The sequence below is a fragment of the Watersipora subatra genome, chromosome 10 (genome assembly GCF_963576615.1).
Source record: "Watersipora subatra chromosome 10, tzWatSuba1.1, whole genome shotgun sequence".
Lineage (NCBI taxonomy): Eukaryota > Metazoa > Bryozoa > Gymnolaemata > Cheilostomatida > Watersiporidae > Watersipora > Watersipora subatra.
In genome coordinates this window covers 15,094,960-15,112,623 of record NC_088717.1, presented here as the reverse complement: position 1 = coordinate 15,112,623, position 17,664 = coordinate 15,094,960, and the positions used below count along the sequence as shown (strand labels likewise).

At 35.5% G+C, this 17,664-nt stretch overlaps 1 protein-coding gene across 2 annotated transcripts in view; it reads right to left on the bottom strand.

The window, feature by feature from the left end:
* LOC137406415 (neuronal PAS domain-containing protein 2-like) overlaps window positions 1-17,664 on the bottom strand; it is a 58,962-nt gene that overhangs the window by 9,335 nt on the left and 31,963 nt on the right. For both annotated transcript variants that reach the window (XM_068092989.1, XM_068092990.1), the window contains exons 7-9: window positions 5,550-5,652; window positions 2,379-2,524; window positions 1,513-1,613 (exon numbers count right to left, since the gene is read on the bottom strand). In XM_068092989.1, the coding sequence (XP_067949090.1) occupies window positions 1,513-1,613; window positions 2,379-2,524; window positions 5,550-5,652 (350 nt within the window). The remainder of the gene's footprint in view (window positions 1-1,512; window positions 1,614-2,378; window positions 2,525-5,549; window positions 5,653-17,664) is intronic.

Here is a 17,664-nt window from a genome sequence, read left to right as displayed (position 1 = left end):
ATTTAATTTAAATTTAGTCACGGTTACAAATAGTGAAGTGGTTAGTTGATAATAATCTAAATACTTGCATCAGATTAAATAAACTTGTTATTGCTTCAACTAATCAACTACCAATCAGCTAGTAGTGTACACTAATGTCTGAGAGTTATGTCTGAGAGTTAATTATTCCTGAAGGCTGGCTGAGTAGAAATAAACACATTTAAATGATTAATGAGTTTCTACATCTCAATAATTTCCTTACAAAGAAACAATTGCAGAAAGGTTACAAACAACAAGGGAAAATTGAGGTAGCAAAATACAAACCCTAGTCATGCTGAAATCAGAGTTGGTTCACAAACTAATTACAGTGGTGTACAGAAACGAAATCGGATCCCTTTGTTCATCGAACAAATTTTTCAAACTTATTTATAATTTGTTACTAGTAAACAAACATAAATTATACGTCACTAGATTCAAAATTTTGTCAAGATTCATAACATTCCATCAGATGTATAGGATGCGGCCAAATTGAATTAGATGCAGTTTCTCAAACCGACGTAATAAAAATGATTGGATTACATATCACCAGGTTTCTTGAGATGATTTCTTATTTCTAAAATTCAGACATATACAGTAAATTCTTTGTTTCTAAAATCCAGTCTTGTAGGCATTGCTAAATACGCAAAATAATTGTATGTGTCGAGATCATATCTCTACAGATTGTGATCTTCAACTATTAAAAATGAAATGTTCAGATTTTAGCCTATATAATCATTCAACAAAATAATTTTACAGCTGTTTGATTTACATATATTTAAAATCAGGACAAAATGAGGATTAATTTAATATATAATTTATGGCTGTTGACTATGTTCACAATGAGTAACAATGTTGTATGTGAGAAATTTAGTTTCTAACAGAGAGGTCCAGTTTATTTCACTGCAAGTGCTGAGCACTGGCTGTTTATCCTATTTTGGGTGTTCGTCGTTAACGATCCGCGATCATGAGATTCTTTGTTCAGATTATATATATTTAAACTTTTGTTAGTAATAATTTACTGCGTCAGTTTTAAACTAAAAGGATGTTAAAGTGATCCTTCATTATTCTAAGGATATAAGGCTTTCCAAGCTCATATAAATGACCATAGTAGAAATTAAGGAACCAGATATTGCTCTCCGTAGTTGAAATCTTCACATATTACCCTTTCCATTCACCGAAGATTTCTTCCTAGCACACTTTTTGAAGCTCCAACATCATAGGTAACAAACAAAAAAGGTAAGGCATGCTTTAGAAGGATCAAAACTTGCTTGTTTATTGGGTTCCTGAACTCTTCAATGCATGGCTAACATTTCATTTCGCAGTCCACCATGTGCATCGTATGCTTGAGCGTGTGGTTACCTTACAGATGTGCCTAAACTATTCTCATGTTATCATTGACCAATACAAAGACTGCTGCCACATGTGCTGTTTACACTCAAACAAGCAATGTTCTGAAGAATGAAAAAACAAGGAAACATATTAGGAGTAACATACTTGTCTTCTAGATGAAGGATCTTCCACTCAAGGCTGTAGATTCCTTTAAACTCAGCCTCAGCAGAAGCCATGTACTCTCCTGTTAGTGATGGGGTCTGCGCCTGAGACAGCATATAATACATTATATATAAAACACTCTAAAGTATCTCTTAATCTACACATATTATATTTAACTCATGACACGAGTTTACAAGAAATAAAAGAGGCTTTCGTAGAGCCATAACGAGAGAGGTGTTGTGCAGTACAGGCAACAAACTAACGAATGTCGAAAGAAAAACAGCGTAAGCCCCACAAAAGAAAAGTAGCTATGAGTAGACAATTCCTAATTAAGTTTGTGTGCCCGATAAACAAGACAAATCGTTGATGTCAGAAATCAAGCAATGATAATAAAAACTAGCAGTACCATTGTTATATAAATGTTTAAACAAATAACACTTTAGGAATACTAATAAATGCAAAAATATTTTATTCACCAAATAATAATTGTTGACTATATATGATGCGATACTTTACATAAAACAAAAAATTTGTAATGTGAGACCGCAGCTAATTTTTTATGCTCAGTGATTTGCTGACAGTTAACGTTCTCATTTAAATCCACTGTTATAGAATGCGTGTTTGAACAGCCCATTAGAAAAAAGACATACAAAACAGTAGCTGGGGACAATGTTACCGACCTCCAAATAGGTCTTATTAACAGGTTTAATATTTCTCGAATGTCAGGTTAGTTGACCAATCACGTTACAAAGTGAATGACAGTGATAGTACTGTTCTCACACGCCTTGACACATTTCTGTTAGCCATGCCTAACTGTTGAGTGATGGCACTAATGTAGAACTCCCACTGTGATTAACACAGCCACTAACCTGTACAATGTAGTTGTGCAAAGGGTTGGCCGTTGTTGACGGTGTCTTTGAGGACTCTGACCAGCTCTCTGGCACATTCATCAACCGAACGGGCTTGTACTTGCACGCGTCTATTTTCTCTGGGTCGCTCGTTATAAGCGTCTCCACTAGAAGAAAGACAGTATGATAGACCTCGCATGCCAGGAAGCAGGTAGCTAACGTCAAGAGAATAGCTAGTGTGTGGAGCACAGGCTTATTTCAAGAAAATAGAACAGAGGTATGAGAGTTGCCTGTCTCTGGATGAGGCTATCATACAAAAGCTCTATTAATCCAAGAAATCTATTCTACAAACCAGTAAATGTTAGTTCATCTGGTTAGGCCTTCAATAGTATTTTTCACCCTATCTTATTTGCTAGAATCTACTAGCTCAGCCTATATGCTACAGCACACCAGCCTACACCCCAGAGAGACTCAGTAGGGCATAGGTAACCTTGATACTGAACTGTGTATCAGATACGGGCAGCTTGCTACTAATATCATTATAGTCATTCTGATTGTTGACTCACCTGTACAGTAGGTGAATGCCACAGGCAATGTTGCTTATAAAGATACGTACTAGTGCCTATCTAAATATCACACACAGAGAAGCGTAGTGTCATTATAAACTGGTCAAGAGCGTGTGAGAATGTGCCACACACGCCTCGTGTCAGTCACCAACTAAGAATGACAAGCAATTATCTATTTTGCTAGAATAAAAATGGGGAACGCAAAGCAATGCGTGTCATATGTTCGATGCTACTATCATGCTACTATGCTAGACAACTTGCTCAACATTTTACTAGATCTTATGAGAAAGTATCGGTATTCTCTATCATTTACGATTGTTTTTGATGTTTGAGATGATCTGACTGCCAGGATATTTATAGATTAAAATCAACAAAACATGATCGTGGTTAAAATGCTCAGAACAAGTGAAAGTGCGATTATGACATCTATAGTTGTAAAGAGACAGAATAGAGACTCGTGACACTGCAACTTGAACACAATAGCCGATGTCAACTATAGCAACCATAACAATTTATAACATCATTTCGTACATATTTATCTTCTGAGCGTTTTAATCGCAATCAAGTTTTATCAATTTTAATCTTGAAACATTCTAACGATCAGATCATCTCAAACATCAGAAACCCTCACAAATAATAGAAAAATACTGACAATTTTTGATAAAATCTACTAAAATTTTGTGTAAGCTCATCATTAAGAAGTTACCGAAAACATCAAGCCTGTCATTAAGATAATTATTTTTGGGATTATAATTATGTTAATTATTATTTTAATTGTGTTATAATTATAACAATAACTTAATTATTACTACAATTACTATTTTCAATATAACATTTATTATTGATAATAAAAGTTACATTGAAAAAGAAGAATGTTTAAGATTGATGATGTTGAAATCATCCTTTAGCATGTAACTTTGTTATCCTCGATATAACTAGCATAGGTGTCGTTAAAATGAATCCAGTATAAACAAGTATCAATGAGAGGTCAGTGTAGCCACTTGAGGTGCTGTCAGATGCACTACATGTACAAGAGACGGGTACGAAAAATAAAGTATCAAAAATAAAGATCATTGAATAGGTTATGTGATAAGCATTCATTCAGACCTAGGAGTAGCTATAAACTTGGAGTTATCCTCTATATGCTACTTCCAGTGATATTCTACCAGTACGGTAGTCACTCTCAACATTACAGAAATTGCCTACAAATGTACCGAATAAAATTTTTTTCACACACTAAAGTCATTGGTTAAGGCAAGCATTTGGTTGTCATAGCCTACTAACAGCGGGTATTGATGAAGATCTGAGGAGGCAGTTTTCAATAATGCATCAGGATGTATGTGCCTATAGGTTATTACGTCGCAATGCAATATTAAACTACCAAGATTCTCCTGCAATTTTGAGAGGTATGCGATTGAAATATGAATACCACAGGTGCATCATGTCACATCTCCCCTACCCTTATTCGAATCCAAAAGCATCTTAAAGGTTTACTTGCAACAAACTTGACATTACAGTTATTTGGTATCAAAAGGTTCACCATGTCTTACTCTGCTGTGTCGTAGGTGCAAAATATGTGGACATGTGATTACAAGCTCTTAAAAGCTCCGAAAAACGAACAGTTAATCGCAGCCATCACAAAAACGCCGTAGTTTGGAATTTCTTTATTTCGATGACGTACTCAAACATTGTGGTTATTGTTTTGACACATGATGTTATCACAGAAAGTAAAGGCCAATAAAAGGCTCAATATAAAATGCCTCGTAGCACTAGTTTATGACAAACACTTCGGGTTCTACCGAAAAGCCTGTATCAAATATAGATGCTCGCTCCATTACAGTTTCATTTCAGCATGGTCTAATCATCTAGTCGTGATCTAATCGCGTGACCCATACTTCCTGCCAAATGGCGCGAACAATTTATGCAGCACTTTTCGACTATCACAAGTGACCAACAGGCTTGTCATGTTTCTCAGAGGATGATATGCACTCCTTCGAGCTAAGGTTAAAATTAAACGAATTTTTACGGTAGGTTTTGATATATCAGTGCTCAAAGTGACAGCATTACAATGATGATGAAATAGACGGGTAAGGACAATAGACATGGTTTTATTGAATGCGTGAAGTATATTTGTGAAAACATTTCGACGAATGAGGTTGCATGAAAGTGTAAACAGAAGCCATCGTGTTCAACCACGTCCCATTTGAGCCGTTTTGGAAAGGAATTCCAACCTACGGCGTTTTCACGATGGCTGCGATTAACTGTTCGTTTTTTAGCTTTTAAGCGCTTGTAATCACATTTCCACATATTTTGCACCTACATGTACAACACAACAGAGTAAGACACGGTGAATCTTTTGATACCAAATAACTGTAACATGAACTTTGTTGCAATTCAACCTGTATGGCAGCAAAACACTCAATGATGAGACCGAGTAAATAACAAAAAACTGCAGCCCACGTCTGCTTTTGTAATCTCAACTGACTATCAAATTGTGCTAACCTTGAAGATAAAAATAGCTGTGATGTCACAAACAAGTAAACGATAACAGCGTAGCTAATGTTGCAGTAGCAGCCCAAAGAGCGACAGACAATTTGTGATCGAGACCAAGATCTCTCCATCTTACCAGAGAATAGTTCTGCAGATGTCTCTGGAGGGTTTATGAGCTTTTGAACCAACAGGTCATCCTTTATAAACTCTTGGAGTTGTCTGCCCTGAGTAACGAGTTCCTGAATCACACACGTAGTAACATTTCAAGAAACAGCTCCGTGCGGTATCAGGTTGCTTTGTTAAGTGACAAAAATAACACAAAAGAGATACTTGGAGTCAGAATAAATAAATTCCTCAAATGTTCAAACACAAGATGAAACATAATGCGGAGCAATTTACCAAACGTGTACCAAGGCTATCACAACAAGCACTAAGTGTGTTTGCTTAAACATTTGCGTACACTTTCACATTAGAGTGTCAAATTCTCGCTAATAATTTGTCTGTTGAAATATGAGAAGGAGGTCATCTTTTTACCATTCATATACATGTAATATTGATCTGAGAGCTGAAGGGGGCATTCAAAGAAGGGGAGTTAACCTTTCTTAGAACCTAACAGCTACCCAAACTTCTAAGAACGCACTATATGCTCTTAGAAATTTCATATAACGTATGCCTGAGCTGTTTGTGACAGGTATAAAATTACTCAAACAGTTTATAAATGAATAGAGGAAGGTATTCAGTTATATATACTTTCCTCTACATGTGTAGGAAGGTTGCAAAGCAACCTTCCTACACATGTAGATACACATGTGCCCTACACATGTGCACATACACTATGTATCATATGCATGTAGATACACAACACAAGGGTGCAACGAGATCTATGCGTACAGCGCAGCAGCACTTCACAAACAGTTTTTGCAGGCTGTCAAATTTTGTTGGCCAAGATTTTGCAAAAAACTGTTTTAACAACAAATTATGCAATGCATTGGACAATTCATACTGATTGGTAAGGAAGATGTCTCTTTTACATTACTACCGCAATAAGCTTGTGACCATATAATATTATTGAGTACTATATAAGCATCGCAACTATTAGTGGCAAATGCAAGTTTTTAAAATTTCGTCATGGAAGCCACCAGATGGTATTTTATAGCTTCAATTAGAGCTTGCTATAATATTATATATTATAATAAATCGCAGGCACATATATCCAGTCCGTAGGAACATAACTGGTTTAGACCAGTTCAAAAATGAGTATTTACTATAATAAGAACTGGGTCCATCATTGCGCCTGTCTGTGGCCATGGTTGCGTCGTACATAACAAAGTTGTATCGGACAGGATTCAAACTTCGCACATTCACCTAGTCGACCGACACTAATACATGCAAAAATCAACCGCCATATTGCATTTCAGAATAATTATCCAGATAGTTGTTATACGTAACTGTCACATAACGGTCACAGGACTGTCAGGAAAGTTATGTGAAAAATTATGTACCATAGAGATCCAGCTAAAAACGAGCTAGATGGACTATAAAATCCCTACATAACAGGCAAGCCTTAACAAACACTAATCTACTGATTCTATCAGCTCCATAGTCAAGTACAAGCAAGCTTTTTATTAGTTTTTACTGCTGTCCAGCGGTCTGCTCCGTGTGATAAAAATAATTCGAACTAGTGGCGGCTCTTTATTTTATAAAGCAGTCTTGCTGAAGACTGAACGCCATTTCCGTTTGTAATTCCAGTACGAGAACCAAATGTACAGTGACCAAAAGAAACAGCACCAATAATGATAACCGATAACAAACCATGAATTGACCGAAACAATTGTGGCTCGTACCTTGTAAGATTTGCCAGTTAGCGGTCAGTAAGGAACCGGGTTAATTGGCGCATGGCCCCGAGCAGTAATGATAATTATTATATAAGCGCATCTCCCTAATGAGGCACATCAGTCATGACCTTGGAAAGCAGAGTAAGTGGTAGAAAAGTACAAATATGTATTTCAACATCATGTGAGAGTATTAAACCTAGGCGTTTCCTATAAAACTGATAGCGCTTGCAATACGAGTTCAACAAATATTAGTAAGGTGACCTGATTCAAACAAAGGAAGGAAATGTCGCCAGTAGGAGACATAGTGTTCCACATGACATTTTTAGCTAAAGTACACACATCCGCATACAGGCACTTCTCATCAGTAATGTTCAAGATCTTTAGAGCACACTTATCACACGATTTGTATTAAATCAACTAATAAATTAATAAAATGTCCATAAAGCGAGAGCCTTGATACTAATTCCTTTAAATCTGTCTGAAAAAATTCTAGAAATTCTCCGGGCAAGTACAGTTGCATCTCAAACATTATATTTATATATTTACTCAATATTTCTGGCTAACCACTATTTTTTACAACCATAATGATGGCAGCTTTTTAGCAAGTCGGGACAAGAGAAGTTGGGCCGGTAACAGAGCATCCGCATTCTTGCTAGAATTAAAAGTTTGGTTAATAATCCCAGACAAAGTACTATAGGGGGGTCCTCCCATGTTTTGTGACGATTCTGACGACCTGACGACAGGGATATTTAAAAGGTGACAGACGAGACGACCATTTATCAATGTAGGTGACGAGATGACGATGATTGTGTAAGTAGGATTACTAAAGGTACGGCTACACGTAACGAATTTTTCGTTGGCTCTGAGTTCTGGCCGAAATCACGAAAAACGCAGAATTATTCGGTCGAAATTCATAGAATTACACATTTGAGGTGTGCATGCCCACCGAGTTCGTCGATGAAACGCTTTTAACAGATTAAACAAATTATTAGCGAGCACAATTCTAGCAGCTTTAGCAATTAGTATAGTCCAGAACATGTATTACGACACACAATAAAAGTACGAAAGCAATTCAACATAGAACACACGATGTAACGGTTTATGTTGCGCTATTGTTGGTTAGCGAGCACGACTCTAGCAAATTTTAAGATATTTGTAGTCCGAGAACATAATGCGACACGCAAGAAAAATATTAAGAAAATTCACCATAGTAAATACGATGCAACCTAATTGATTGCACTAAAGATGGCAACATTTTCTACCACAAAACTTTTGCTGCTAAAAATGAAATATAATTAAAAAATAAACAATTTGTAGCTATAGCGTCCAAACAATAAATACATACAATAACGCAATATAAGCAGTTACATCGTGTGTGCTATGTTGAATTGCACTTATACTTTTATTGTGTGTTATTATACGTCTCTTGGACTATACTAATTGCAAAAGCTGCTGGAATCGTGCTCGCTAGCACGATTCTAGCAGCGCAGAATAATTCTGTGTTTCAATCATTTCGTGATTTCGGTTAGAACCAACGAAAAATTTGTTACTTGTAGCCGTACCTTTACTAACTTATTATTTGTCCATAAATCAACACGTTCAACCGAAACTTCACTAGTTTTGGTTTGAAGCATCTGGCCCAGCATTTATAGACTGCCAAATAATTAAAGTAAACAGCAATGTAATGCCACGATATTGACAGCAAATCCGTTTCCAAGTCTGTGACTGACAGTGATTAATAAAGACAATCTTTGTCTATTTTCAGTACAAGAAATGTAGCCCTAAAAACCTAAGACGGCTGTCACTCTTCGCGGAGTAATCAGCAACGCTCCCAAACATCACTAATAAGTTTGTGAAGGTCGCTGGTTGAGCCATGCTTTTGGTTAGCAGAAGTTCAAACTGAGCAAGTTTCAGGTTTTTAACGCAATCCAGTGCCACCAGAATGGATATTTGTATTAAAATAACGAATGTGAAGAAAGAGGTTGTTTTGGTTACCAACTTGAAAAAGGTGACAGTGATTTTAAAAGTGACGACAGTGATTTTAAAAGTGACTATTATGACGACAACTTTGTGTGGTAGGACCCCCACTATAAACCCAAACAACGTATAAACATATGACAAATGTTAAAAACATGGTGTGTGGTAGTCGGTTGGGTAAACAAGTTTAATAGAAGACCAAGTCAGATTATCAGTCTGCACCAATAAAAAAATGAACCATTTTCCTGCATGTGAAGTAAATTGCTTTACTGTACAAGCATCGACAAAACCCAGCTTACTAATATACATGTATAATATATGAAACAGGTAGATGTATATACTTACTAATACACATACATATATACTATATAAAACAGGTAGATATATATATATATATATACTTACTAATACACATATATACTATATGAAACAGATAGATAAATATACTTACTAATACACATACATGTATACTACATGAAACATATATATATATATATATATATATATATATATACTTATTAATACACATACATGTGTACTATATGAAACATATAGATATACAGTCAAACATGGATAACTCGTCCACGGATAGCTCGAACACATGGTTAATTCGAACATTTCCTTTGGTCCGTTCCCACGTAATGATAAATTGCTATAGATAACTCGAACTCAACACTGTTAATTCGAACTGTTTTTTGCCCAACGGCTACCGAAACGGTTGTTATCGCTTTAGAAAATCACTTTATTCAAAGCCATAGAGGTAAACTTCATCTTTTCGTAATTCATAAGCGTCGTTATTACCACCATCGGCAAAATATTTTTGTCAACGACTTTTCTAAAAGTTTGGTGAAATTTGATTTATACTGCGATACGATGAATAGCACGGGCTAGCCGGGGCACGCGTGCAAGGATTTTCGCCACGCACATACAAAACAAAAATCGCATGTTGTTTTTGTTTTGTATGTGCGTGGCGAAAATCCTTGAGTGCGTGGCGTAACCCAGCTAGCCCGTGATGAATAGTTTTCCGACGTTGATTCCGTGTTGAATCAACGTCGGAATGTTGAATGTTTAAATCGTCTTAAAAATTCTTGTAATTAAACGTATACGTTGTCTGAGCTACAAAAAAAACTATTCATCGTTTGACCTAAACACAGAATACGTGTGTACATTCAATAAATATCTATTAAAAAAGCGTGAGTGATATAGAATGTACCGTAAAACCTCGTAAAACTTCTAATTGAACTGCCTCGGAGTGTTGCTCTTAACGAATCCCAGGTAAAGTAAGGTAATCTGCATAAACTTCAAGAAAAAACGGCAAAATTGATCGTGGGTAAAACCCCAAAAGAAAAAAATGTCTTTTCTTTTGAGCATTTCAACAACGATCAAGTTTTGCCAATGTCAATCTGAAAAACGTCCTGGCAATAACATCACCTCAAACAACAAACCAATCTCAAGTGATAGAAAAATCTCTATACTTTTTCATGAAAACGTTTTAAACTTTACATTAGAAGCATTTAATTTGAAACAAGCCATTTGTGCTTTTGATTTATATTATAGTTTGTATATGTACATGTATCTACTAATAAATAAGTAAATATATGGACTTGTGACAGTGCTCTGATAACTTGAACGCTCTGATAATTCGAACACTTTTGCTCGGTCCCTTGAAGTTCGAGTTATCCATGTTTGACTGTATATATATATATATACTTACTAATACACATACATGTATACTATATGAAACAAATAGATGTGAATTTTATTTTGCCCCAGTAAACACCATTCAAAGTAAATTATACCATGAGACAAAATATATAGAGTAAACTAAAATTATAAGTATTGGAAGAAAAGACTCTTTTTGCATAACTATTTTATATAATGGTATTTATTTATTTTACAAAGGTATATAATTATTTTACAAAGGTATATGATTATTTTACAAAGGTATATAATTATTTTACAAAGGTATATAATTATTTTACAAAAAACTAAAAACTAAAATTACGAGTATTGGAAAAAAAAGCTCTTTTTGCATAACTCTGTTTTATAATGGTATTTATTTACTCTACAAAACATATTTATACTACAAAATATATATTTATTCTACAAAGGTATATATTTATTCTACCAAAGTATATATTTATTCTACAAAGGTATATATTTATACTACAAAATATATATTTATTTTACAAAGGTATATATTTATTCTACAAAGGTATATATTTATGAGATGGTATTAGATAACAACTAGTTTTATTAATATATTTATAATACTAAATGATTCCCTATTAGATAATTACATAAAATAAATTAAAATGTTCATAAGAAATTACTTTCACAGAATTGGTAACAAATTCCTCTCCAAACCTCCTACAATGCTGTTATGTATATTCATTATCATCATTGTCAACTAACTGTCTCTTCAACAGCTCTTCTATGACCAAATTCACAATATCAACTAGGCCTACATGTAAATCTACTATGGTTTTTGCCAACTTGAACTCTGTCGCAACTCATTATTTATGAGTATTGATTCAAATAATTTGAGTCCCAAGCACGTAAGTTGAACAGGAAACAATTTCCAAATATGAATTGACTTGTAGGTCAAGGAAGATCTTCATCTGTTCAATGCTTTCAAGAGCCTTTTGGAACAGTTTTTTCTATACGACTTGCTCAGTTGGTCAGTTGCATGTGTAGAACTGACGTAGTACCAATGAGAACCTTATTCCACAATGAAACGAGTTCGAATCCCGTACAATGTAATCTTTTTCCCCAAATTCCAATCTAGACCTTGGACAAACGGATGGACGGACACAGCTTTTATTACAGTAAAATTACTCCAGATTAGTAACAAAACTATCTGCCCACAATCAGTGCAGCGAAAGCAGAGCATTTGCAGTTCTCACCCTTGCGCAAGGACAACTTACAGCACCGGGTTGATGCTGATTGGCTAACAAAGTTCATGGTCAATGTAGCTGTTATACATTTTAATACTTAGATACTTGCGACAGCAACATTGACCATGAGCATTCACAAGTATATTTGAAAGATGCGTCAGGTGGTATTTATATAAAAGACCTGAAGCTATATGTAACATTTATTCTAGCGACTAGTAACGTGATTATGATACCTTTCCGGCCGATTTTTCATAAACCTTTGCTTAAATTTATATGTTATTTATATGTTATTTATACATTTATATCTATATGTTTACATGCACGCTCTGAAGTGGCAGAGCATATGCGGATGTATACGCTCCTAGGTGGCAAGCTGCACAATGCAGGACATGCTGACAGTTGCAGGACATACTGACAGTTGCAGGACATGCTGACAGTTGCAGGACATGCTGACAGTTGCAGGACATGAGGACAGTTGCAGGACATACTGACAGTTGTAGGACATGCTGACAGTTGCGGGACATGCTGACAGTTGCAGGACATGCTGACAGTTGCAGGACATGAGGACAGTTGCAGGACATGAGGACAGTTGCAGGACATACTGACAGTCGCAGGACATGCTGACAGTTGCAGGGCATGCTGACAGTTGCAGGACATGCTGACAGTTGCAGGACATGCTGACAGTTGCAGGACATGAGGACAGTTGCAGGACATGAGGACAGTTGCAGGAAATACTGACAGTTGCAGGACATGCTGACAGTTGCAGGGCATGCTGACAGTTGCAGGGCATGCTGACAGTTGCAGGACATGCTGACAGTTGCAGGACATGCTGACAGTTGCAGGACATGCTGACAGTTGCAGGACATGCTGACAGTTGCAGGACATGCTGACAGTTGCAGGACATGCTGACAGTTGCAGGACATGCTGACAGTTGCAGGACATACTCCCTAGTTGTAAAGCACACTAGCCTACACACGCTCCTAAAGGCTGGTTCACACTATATCGTCGTATTTTGGCGTTGATTCCACAATACTTCGGTGATCGTCGATAATAACAATGTTCGCACTATCCCATACCCATCCGTGTTTGCATCAGGAAATACTCCGTGACGTAGTGGTTTCATTTATCTTTTTAAATTTTCGCGAAGAAACCTTTTTGTTTTCGCTGGAATTAAAAACTAGTCCCGCAGCGACTATCATAAACAAATATGAATAAATCAATCTATCCGGGACCACGAATTATCATCGCCAAAATGGTTCACATTTGAAAGGCGGTCGTCGATGCTCGGCGAAATATCAGGAAAGTTTGACAGCTGCAAACTCTCCCGAGGTGTCCGCGATGCTTCGCCGATGCCATCAATTCACGGTTCACATAATCGACGATGGACGCCAAAAAGGAAACGCTGACAAACGGCGATATAGAGTGAGCCAGCCTTTAGTGTCAAAGTGTCTTTAGTGTCAGGTTTGAAATGAAGAGAAAATATTTAATAATTCACAAAAAATAATGGTAAACTTTAAAATCCGTATTTAAATAACTTAACTTTAAAATACATAATTATTGGCTATTAATATGGCAGATTATGGTATAGCTTAATAACCGATTACATTCAAAACAGGACTGTCAAAGATTTCTTCGAAATGGAGGCACATTAATATTCATGATTCTATTACTGAACACTTGACTAAATATTGATTAGGAGTAAAAATGTGTCCACATACTTATTGTAATGTGTTTGTTGAAATGAATTAGCCAAAAATAGCTGATAAAACAAGAAAGCATGCAGTGAATCAAATGTTAAATACGTGCATAAGCTTGCTATCATTCTAAGGGAAGTGTACGGGTCTCCATGTGACCTAAGCAAATGAATTGCTAGACCAGAAACGGTTTATGGTCTAGCAATTCAGATCATCAAGAAGTCATTTTTATAATGTAGTAAAATTTAAAACTTTGAAACTTTGATCCTAGACCGTATTGACAACTTTCGATTTACTGTGAAAGCAATTAGTATAGCACAACTCCTTTTGAACTGAATATCATTGAAGCTCTATGCTTGTAGAACTCAATAAAAACACAAAATCGACTATAGTAAATGGTTATTTACAACATTTAAAGGACATGTTTTAATTAAATTAACATGCTTTAGAGGTCACCGAGTCTGATACAGTGTGTCTTTTTTATGAGTAGAAAAACAAATGGTTTTAATGTAAAGCTCTTGTTTCTGAAGAGAAGAAATTATCTAGTTTTGTCTCTTTTTGGTCCTTTATTACTAAACATTTTAATCAGCATGTCATTATGAACTAACATTCTGACGGCGGACAGTTTTTTTTCAGTTGACCAGAAGCGCCCTCGGTATTTCAGCGATATCTGAGATTCTAATACTCCAATAGTCCAACTAACAGCCCAACAAACTTGAAACTTCGAAATTAGGCTGAAAACGCGCACCGCAATAAGCAATCAGAATCTTGTAATCCCACGTAGAGGAATTATGAAATAATAAAGCAAATCTGCGAAGTCTGAGTTTACTCGGCCAAAGGATCAGATGGAAAAAACCTTTACCCAAATTTTCTCTGGTCTATGCTTCAAGGTCGTTAAATGAGATAGGATTATAGCATCAAGCTGTAGAACTACAGATCATAGGCCTATATCTCCGATGAATTTTTATACGGAAAAACTATGGCTGTGAAAATTTATAGTCATTTAACCTTTTGGCTGGGGAAACGACCAAAATATCGTTCATCGGTTCTGTGGGGAAACGACTTTTCTGTCACTTAAGTAGATGTTTATAAAGCTGTCGCCTAGTAACAATAAACGAAGGAAATAAACGCTATTAAATCTTAAATATTATCGACAAGATGTTAGTCGATGAATTACAATATATAAACGATCATCTGAGAGGCGTTGCTTTGTGCTAAAAGCTAAAGAAATCGCAACTCCTTGGAAAAATGGAAGTTGGAAAAACCAGTCAACATATGGCTCAACATTCAAAATGAAAAAATACAAATTTTCTTTGATCCCGTGATCGTTAGTAATCTTTTGTCTGATCAGTACCATAATAATTCAGATGATGGTAGTGATGTAAACTCTGAAGACTTTGAATATACATGTACAGAGAAAAGTGATCGTTATGGTAGCTCGGACGATGACAATTCTACTGGCGTTGGGCTCTGCCGAAAGGACTTCCAAGCACTTCATACAAAGACAATTGTACAGGCGTAGCTTTTTTTGTAGTAGTACACATGTAAATGAATGTTTATGTACAAAAGACTCTAATAGAAATAAATTTCAGTTTGAGCTATGTATGTTCATAAAATACCGATTTTAATAAATTTTCAAAAGTAAATTACATGATTTGCGGTTGTTTTTACGGGGCTTTCACCCAGCCAAAGGGTTAAAGAAAGATTCAAAGCAGTCGTTATAACACTATTATACCCCACGATTTCAAGGTCAGAGTAAAAAAGGGGAATATTGATCATGATATCTTAGCCTCAAGGGACAGTTATTATACAAGCTTAAGTTTCGCACCTCTCCACCAGCAATGCACATACAGCTGTAATGTTAAGTCACCTGAGCAGCAATGCAACATGATATTGTGTTAAAAGCCAATTTGCGAAATCATGGAGCTGGACTTGTTGGGTTACTTCAGAATGCATCTCATTGGTCAATTCTGTAAGAGTTGAGTATACTTTCCATGTTTTCAAAATACATCCGAACTAATATTGGCATTAGCACTTAGATCGATAAACACAAAAGCTGATATTCAAATGACATTGACCAAGTAACATCATTTGCCAATGTATAACTTTCCTAGGTGCTAGACACAAACTGTTTTCAAATTTAAAACAACAGTGAGGAAACGTTGAGAATGCTTTGTAGCAATGAACTAAACATCACTGTAATAACCATAACACAGTGCATCCGAACCTTACAGGTTCACATGATCCTGAGAGATACGAATGCGATGTATGCCCTTTCAACTAAAAGCTGTCACGATACGTTTGATAAAAAACTTATTTTACAAATTTTGCATATCTTATGATGAGTTTAAATGGAGGCAAGTAGATGTATGAAAAACTGACAAATCTTGATAATAATTTGTCTTGACAACGATGGAATGTGACTAATACAAACATTCTGTATATAAAAACTAATTTCTTTCACTCCTTACAACAGCCAATCAGAAATTAGGTCAAAGGAGCTACCACTAGGCCACCTTGCCCCCTCTTTTTTGTATTAGTAATAAAACATTTGTATACAAAACTTTTAAAGTTAACGACGTGACAAACGTGTTAATTTCCTTGTTAATTGTTAATTTAATTAAGTTTCCCAACATAACTTTATCACATTTCTACTCAGTTATTGGTGCATCGTTGTCCCATATGCACAGACATGTGGTTGTATTCAGATAATATCAACCATAAAAGATCACAATTGAGACTAAAATTCTCTTTGCCAAGAATTTATAATCATAAAAATCTTGAATTTTCAATCTTTTTGGCTTTAAAAATGTATATACTGGAACCAATATAAAGCCTATATGCTTTCTGTTGTATATATACGTGTATAGATATATACAATAGACATTCCTATAACCTATACCTCCTATAATGTCAATTCTAGATAATGTAAGAATTTATGTAAAGTTTTTGCTTCGTACTACGTAAAAAAATCCATTTAACATAAAGTGTCAAGTCGGGCGAGTTTTCAAATTCGATTTGAATGTTAGTTTATCTCGCCGCACTTGCGGGAAAAAATGCCAAATGTATAGCGCTATATCTACTATGTATAACTTTCGCGACATTCCAGTTTGTCGTAATAGATCGGTGAACGTGTCGACAAGAAGGAGCGTATGATAGCTGCGCAATTTTTCATAAACACAAAGGCGATCAATTGATGCAGGTGTTACAGCGTCGGTCTACCAATCTGAATGTATTCAAAAGATAGTTGGAGTATCGTCGAAAGTTATCTTTGATCCTAACCTTGGCCCTGGATATAGATAGATGACGAACAAGTAAAATTGGTTTTTATAGTAAAAAATATTTTGTTGTTTTGCCTTATTGTAGACATACAAAATATTTGTTATTAGCTTTGCAGAATAGATTTTGCTGTTTAGAAACATAAGCAAATCGTTGTAAATGAACGTCGAAAATGTGCAGTTCCTATTGACTTGTAATAAAAACAACTGTAAAAGTTTTCAAGCTTTGACAAACAACTTTAAAACTTTATATTATTTAAAAATAGGAAGTTATTAAACTTCATAAATTAAATAATATATATATGTAAGTATATACAGTGAAACTCGGATAACTCAAACTTCAAGGGACCGAGCAAAAGTGTTCGAATTATCAGAGTGTTCAAGTTATCAGAGCACTGTCACAAGTCCATGTATTTACTTATTTATTAGTAGATACATGAACATATACAAACTATAATATAAATCAAAAGCACAAATGGCTTGTTTCAAATTAAATGCTTCTAATGTAAAGTTTAAAACGTTTTTATCAAAAAGTATAGAGATTTTTCTATCACTTGAGATTGGTTTGTT